This window comes from Etheostoma cragini, chromosome 16 (assembly GCF_013103735.1).
Source record: "Etheostoma cragini isolate CJK2018 chromosome 16, CSU_Ecrag_1.0, whole genome shotgun sequence".
In the NCBI taxonomy this organism is placed as follows: Eukaryota; Metazoa; Chordata; class Actinopteri; order Perciformes; family Percidae; genus Etheostoma; species Etheostoma cragini.
This window is the reverse complement of record NC_048422.1, coordinates 22,410,722-22,417,943: the sequence shown is the minus strand read 5'-3', so window position 1 is coordinate 22,417,943 and position 7,222 is coordinate 22,410,722. Positions and strand designations below refer to the sequence as shown.

Below are 7,222 nucleotides of genomic sequence, written 5' to 3'. Positions count from 1 at the left end.
GGATGTGAGGCAGGTCCGAAGCTCTTTACTGAATTTTGATTTATTTATTAGATTAGATTAAACTTTGTCATTACACAGGTACAAGGCAACGAAATACAGTTTGGGTCGAAGCAAAAGTGCAGGATATACACTGGATTCAAGTTTTATGTTGTTAAATCAGGGCTTATATTCACCAAATGTGGGAGAAACACTCAGACACAACCCTCACACAGTGGACACATACTTCATATACAGACACCTAGCCATAGAGATGGCTCGCCTGGCTCATGTGAACAGGAAGGACAGGACCCTGAAACCAGCAGCCGTGACTCAGGATGGGATATAATACTATGTTCAGGGCAGATGTGCATCGTCAGTTTACATCCACTAAATGTGTAATTTCTGCCACTGACAGACTTAGATCATTGTGTCTGACATTATAGAAAGGAGCTCTACAGAGGTTGACCTTTTTATTAGAGTGAGATCCTTTTTGTTTTAACAGGAAACGGCACCGAAACTGTCATGCCAAACCCACTAGATTTCATAAATCAGTAATTGCATCATTAAAACACACCAGAGTCCAGGTTGAAAACTACTGTTTTATCTGTAATAGGCCTAGAACCGAGTAAGAAGTGATGAATGTATGTCTTTAAAAAAGAAAAAAGCACACAATCAGTTTTGCTTCACAATGTGTTTATTTAGTAATGAATTACCTCAAAATAAATACAAACCCGTCAATTGCTCTTGCTAGATGTTTCCAGAAATCCTCTCTACTCACTTCCACTGCAGCAGGTCGACCCTGAAAGAACAACGCAGATATTAAAGTAACGTTACTGTCACACAGGAGCAGCAAGTTCTTCTGATGGGAATAAAATGCCAAAAACCCTCATTTAGAAGCTCATGAATAATCTTCCCCAACCACATGAGTGGGTCAGATGGGTAGTGATTGATATAATCATTGGGATGGCTATTCACTTAATTATATAACAAATGCATTACGTACCTGCCTATCAGGTCCACACTGGTCCTTTCACTGAAACTCCCTTTCTTCAGCTGACCTGTCAGAAACAAGATTTAGATTTTTAGAGGCAAACCATCAAACGTGTACATCTGATTATTGTATGTAAAAAATCATTAGGATTGTATAACAGCACGCCGAATTTAAGAATCACCGTGTTAATTGAAATACATGCTTTCCTTGCCTAAATTGTTATCCCCAAAAAAGCGATGCAGGTCCCACATCCTATGGCCCTCTGTGATGTACCTGAGGTCAATGGGAAGCTAACTCAACGTTTAGTTTCTAGTGTGACTCTAGGCCATGGGTCTTCAACAGGGGGTCCGCGACCCCTAGGGAGTCCGCGGAGGTACTGCATGGGGGTCGCAAAAGTTTTGGTTGATTCGACTTTTTTTATATTCCCCCCCCGCAATTTTTTCCACTAATTGAAATGTCTTTAAATACACATTAACATGAATTCAACACACTGTAGTACACATAAATGGAGGCAGAAGATGTCTTTCAGTCATCAACGCACACATTCAGCAACACACAGGAGCTCTTTCATGCTGGGCACCGTTTCATTCACAACACCTGTCCCATCGACGAGGAATCACAACCAGAAATACGTTAATAATCCCAGGGCGAAATTACTTTCGTTACATTACTCCATATGTAATAGAGTGTATTACATATGGAGTAATGTAACGAAAATATTGAATGCACAATAACAAGGTACATTTACACATGGCACTATAGGACCAGTTTGATATAACACAATTTTATACAATATATATATATATATATATATATATATATATATATAATTAGGGGGTCCCCGCTCCATCTCGCCATCAGTTTGGGGGTCCTTGGCCTGGAAAACGTTGAAGACCCCTGGTCTAGGCCTTACTGACAGAGCTAAACAGGTTACAACAGAGAATGTCTATTTACGTCCAATAAATCATCTGTTAAATTATTTAAATACTACTGTAAGCATGTTACATGGCTATTTACTAAAATAGTACCCTAGCCACATGTCTCAACTTTAAAAAAAAATGACTCAAAATTGATTTTTTATTAATTTATTTCTACAGATATGTCTTTGTGTTTTTCTTATTTCTAAAAAAGCGCAAAATACAAAACTTCTCAAATACAAAAACAAATCCAAATCACACACACATACCTACAATTAGTTTAGAAAAGGTTTGAGTTATGTTGTGGCGACTCATATTTTGGTCAAGAAGTAAGTTTCCATGACAACTGAATATATAACAGCAGGGGTTTGGTGTGACGCCATCGCGCACCCCGGAACACGCGGTCTTTCCTGGACCATGTGCTCTGGCGGCGGGTTAATAACCACGTGAAACGGTTCGCTCGTTGTCTACAGCACTTAACCACCAAAAAATAACAGTAATAACTTTCAATTTTAAAGTGTACTTACATACCTAATAACCGAACAGGGACATCCACATTCACGTGCAGCGATACAAGCTAACGTTCAGCTAACATCCTGAACTAGCTTAACCTCGTTTAAAAGTAGGTCGTGCTCAATAGAAAAGCGCTCGCTAGCAACTCATAACCCACTAGATGAACTTACAGTGCACAAAACGTGCCTTTTTACAACACTTATCGGTTCCTGTCTCGAAGAATTACATTTTCTTGACGACCTGCAAAGTGCTCCCATCGTTGGCGTACAGTCTCTACTGCATAGCCGGTGAAAGAAAGCTCACTAGGCTGGTCTTTTTCTTCTTCTCTGGTTTAATGATGGCTGTGTGTGGGTTACCGCCACCTACTGGGTTGGAGTTACTCTGCCTTTCATGTTTTTCAATGTTTTTTTTTTCTAACCCTTGTTTTGTCTTCCCGTCAACCATGTTTTTTCCAAAGTTTTTTGGGGGATATTTTTTATGTTGACATTTTCAGCGCTTATTTCAATGGACAACATTTTTTATTTCAACATTTAAGTAAACATTTTTTTTTTACTTAAATTGGGTCAATTTGACCCAAGGACAACATGAGGGTTAAAAAAATACATGCATATATATATATATATATATATATATATATATATATATATATATATATATATATATTTATTATAATATATAAACATATTTGTTATTCATTTGCCATTTACAGCCTTCCACAAGTTAGTTATTTCACATTTTTCTATATAGCTTATATATATTTATCCTTGTATTTTAACTTGCAGTTTTGTGTGTACATTGTGTTTTTTTAACTTGATTTTGTTTTATGCAAATGTAATACAAACAATAAAATAAACACAAAATGGAGACATAGAACACAAGATGACTGCTAAAATGGCAGTAGGCAACTGTGATTTTTAATCAAGGGGAAGTGGAACTGCCATGCATTCAGGATGCTGCGGAGGAGCAAAACAAAATGTCAGCACTTTCAGTAGTATGTGGTGTTAATATCTGCTCTCAGTCCTTTGACTATTGTTCTATAAAATTCATGATCAACAATGTCACTATCAGAGCAGATGGGTATCTTCAGGATCGTACAATTTACTTTACCCATGTATTTTTGCAATTTAAGATTCATTTTTCACACAAGGTCACTTAAGTAAATGTGATGAAAAATACTGTTGATGTCTGTTCATCTGACTGTTAATACCCCTTAATGTAAGAATATTCTTTTCTTACATTGTACTTTTAATTATGTGGTTATCTCTGTGAATCAATCGGCTGCAGCTAGAACCAGGATTTAATAGGCTCCCCAGCTTTGTCAGATAATTATAATATAAAGTGTGTGACAACAACGATGAGGCAGAAATTGTAATACTGGAAATCAACTAGTTTGTACAATTTGTTCATCAGAAATCAAGTTTGTAGTTGTTCTGAACAGAGACTGGAAGGCTGATGAGATGGGTGAAATAGGGAGATAACTCTGCTCATTTTCAGACATCCTCACCTGGAAGACATTCATAGCGATGCACTTGAGTTGTTCTCAAAATAAGTGACAAATAGTAGAATAAAGTGTAGAGTTCAAATCCACACTCAACACAGCCGACCAAAACATGGTGAGAGGTGAGTGTGAATGTGAGACTGCCGGTTTTGAAAAGTTAAAAGAATTTGGACACAGCCTCACGACTGAAGAAGCGTGGTGAGAAGAGGTCTCCAAAGCGGGTCGGCCGTCTGAGGCAGACCCGACGGTGTGTACCGGTGCCTTTAGAGATGCCTGTAAGCCAGCAAACACAATACCAAGACCTTGGAACATGCAAAGTAAAGATTAATCATCACTGTATTTTTCCTGTTATAAAATGTCAAAATGGGGGTGAAAAAATAAAAAACATAAAAAGGTACAATGTGAGCATTGTACTTGTGTTTTGCTTTGTAAACATGTCACTTCTGTTAATGCTTAATGAAACAAGACATAAAATGTCCAAGTCTCCCTTGTTTGCTCTTCATTTGTGCCCCCATGACATCAAACCAGCCTCGGACGGACCAGGTTACAGTAATTTGCTCTTTGTCCATGTGATCATAACTGCAAAGATTAATCAATTAGTCGTCAACTGTTATGTTTATAACGGACTAATTGGTTTACATTATTTTGTGTAAAAAATAAATGAAACATTCGGATTCCAGCTGGTTAAATGTGAATGTTTTCTAGTTTCATCACTCTGACAGTAAACCCAGTGCCTCGTTGTGAGAAAAACAAGTCATTTGACAACGTTAACTTGGGCTTCGAGAAACAGTGACCTACATTCCTTTTTTTTTTTCATGTTCTGACATTTTAAAGACAAACAACCAATCAATTAATCACAAAAATAATTGACAGAGCAATCATCTGAAACTACTGGTTAGTTGCAGCAGTGTGCGTGTCATGTTAACCTGCGTGCCTCTAGTTTGGAACGTCATTTAACAAGTCGTGTAGGTCTCTGTTGTTTTTCCATTCATGGTGTTTTTAATGTACAGTCAGCACTGTAACTGATAACACAGAAAACAGCACCTGAAGAAACAAACCTCCGCCAGTCTAGCCGTGTTCCAACTATTCTGAGCAAAGATACGTGTGTGTGTGTATACACATAAATGTGTACATTCATCTCACAATTAGGGACAAACCTAAGAGTGTCTCTACTCATTTTCATTGAGAAAAAAAAATTAGCCTAGCCTTAGTTAATAATTAATAGTTCGCGGCACTATATGCCACACAATATTAGCGCTCAATGATTACAAATACTTGTCAAAATAAATATCAAAAGATACATGTTCTGTTTTTCTACTGTAAGCACAAATGATTACATCAATTTTACAGGCATTTCTTCTCCAAAATCCTCAAAAAATGGGAAAGAATGAAAGAATAGAATAAAATAGAAGAATAAAAAGTTTGGAGAACACAAACAGATCTGAAACGGGCCCTGTAGAGAAAATAAAGTGAAGAAACATTTAAATCCCTGTTCAGCACAACCTTGCTCAGAGTCATGTCTTTCTATCACAGCCAAGGAAACAAAGTGTGAGACCTTTGAAAGTCCATCAGAGGCGGTGTGCTCGGTCCATTTGTCCTTTAGTTTGCAAAACATCTGTTCCTTGTGTATTTTCCCAGCTGGCCTTGGCTTCGGCCCAAGGCGGGGGAATCTACGTTCAGGCCATTGTTCTGCCTTTCTGATGAGGGAGACAACCCCCTGGGGGTCTGAAACAGGGAGTGCGTAGTAATCCCTGCCTCTGGGCCCCCACAGCTGGGCTCGGGTTAGAGGGTGGAGATGGCCAGAGTGCTCGGCCTAGCTGTTGATAGAGGCACAGTCTGGTTTGGCTTTCCCCGCGGAGCTGATTATCCTCATGAGGCAATGTCCAAACTCCTCCAGGATCATCCTCTCTGCTTCCACCTGAGGCTGCTCCGCCTTTTTAGCCTGCTCCAGCAGGCACTCGCACGTCGCTTCGAGCACCTCCTTTGTTACAAACGTATACGGCATCCTGCGGGAAACGATGAACAGGGCCTTGGTTAGAAAAGACATCCACCCTAATGTGATCAGCTATCATCTGTTAACAGAGGTGTGAGTTTAAGTCCTATGACACGCCGCTTTCTGGATGGTTTTATATAGACCTTAGTGGTCCCCTAATACTGTATCTGAAGTCTCTTTTATATAGACCTTAGTGGTCCCCTAATACTGTATCTGGAGTCTTTTATATAGACCTTAGTGGTCCCCTAATACTGTATCTGAGGTCTCTTTTATATAGACCTTAGTGGTCCCCTAATACTGTATCTGAAGTCTCTTATATAGACCTTAGTGGTCCCCTAATACTGTATCTGAAGTCGCTTTCCCGAAATTCAGCCTTGGTGCAGCATTACAGCCACTAGAGCCAGTCCCACAATGAGCTTCCCTTAGGGATGTGCCATTTCTGTGTCTTTAGCTTAACGTGCCTTAAAATGCTCCTCAAGTGCTTTTGTAACTGATTGATGTATAGAGAAACGTGTTACAGTACCTCCCCCCTCCACTTGAAATAACAGGAGTCGTCCGCATGAGCAGGTCTGAGATCTGCGACGACAGCTTGGTCTTAGCTGCGGTCTGCTGCTGTACTCGGACTTCTGCGGCATCAGCCAAATGCATCAGGGTCTTCCTCTCCGGGCTCTCCTCAAAGTTCTTGCAGCCGACGCACTTACAAATCGACGAGCACATGATCTTCGCCTTCGAGGCAAAACAAAAAGGAAATATACAAATATAAACAGTCAAGAAAGGCGACAAATCTGGGTTTAACAATTCTATCACTACTATACTATCAGCTACTGCAAACAATGCAGGGAGGGAAAACCCACCTCGTAACACTCGCAGTAGTTCTTCAGGCAGCCGGAGCGTTTGCAGTTGCAGCCTTTGCTGTGGCGACGGTCCGACTCTCCTTCTTTGCCTTTACCAATTTTGGGTTTGAAGGCCTCTGGGTTGCGCTCCAGACACGTCTGTGAAAACACATTCCCACCTTGATTCTTCTGAGTTGACAGGTACGCCACTCAGTCCAACAACGTCTCACAAACCTCCAGCTTACCTTTATGGCTTTTTGACGTTCCATTTCATGTTCCAAGTTATTGAAGCAGTTATTGCAATTACAATTATTGCAAAACTCTCCATTTGCAAAGCAGTCACAGTAGCTAGAGGGAGAAAAACAGAGCTCTACTTAATAAAAGTGCCTTAAAAGACTGAGTCCATCTATAGATCAGATCAGCCTACAGTGGGTACGGAAAGTATTCAGACCCCTTTAAATTTTTCACTCTTTGTTTCATTGCAGCCTTTTTCCAAAA

At 39.8% G+C, this 7,222-nt stretch overlaps 2 protein-coding genes and 1 long non-coding RNA gene across 3 annotated transcripts in view; all 3 read right to left on the bottom strand.

Annotated features, from left to right (window-relative positions):
- Nucleotides 1-72: 72 nt before the first annotated feature.
- Nucleotides 73-7,222, bottom strand: part of LOC117959202 (placenta-specific gene 8 protein-like) — a gene marked incomplete at its 3' end in the record, with an annotated part of 28,505 nt that continues 21,355 nt past the window's right edge. The window contains exons 4-5 of the mRNA XM_034896209.1: nt 4,689-4,693; nt 73-78 (exon numbers count right to left, since the gene is read on the bottom strand). Of these exons, the coding sequence (XP_034752100.1) occupies nt 73-78; nt 4,689-4,693 (11 nt within the window). The remainder of the gene's footprint in view (nt 79-4,688; nt 4,694-7,222) is intronic.
- On the bottom strand, nt 677-2,652 carry LOC117959211. Its single transcript, XR_004659891.1, has 3 exons — nt 2,415-2,652; nt 983-1,037; nt 677-778 (listed from the first exon to the last, which is right to left on the bottom strand). It is a non-coding gene; the product is annotated as an uncharacterized LOC117959211 (long non-coding RNA).
- The window catches only part of lin54 (lin-54 DREAM MuvB core complex component), a 12,073-nt gene continuing 9,902 nt past the window's right edge, over nt 5,052-7,222 (bottom strand). The window contains exons 11-14 of the mRNA XM_034896099.1: nt 6,970-7,072; nt 6,746-6,883; nt 6,415-6,617; nt 5,052-5,904 (exon numbers count right to left, since the gene is read on the bottom strand). Of these exons, the coding sequence (XP_034751990.1) occupies nt 5,712-5,904; nt 6,415-6,617; nt 6,746-6,883; nt 6,970-7,072 (637 nt within the window). The 3' untranslated portion in view covers nt 5,052-5,711. The remainder of the gene's footprint in view (nt 5,905-6,414; nt 6,618-6,745; nt 6,884-6,969; nt 7,073-7,222) is intronic.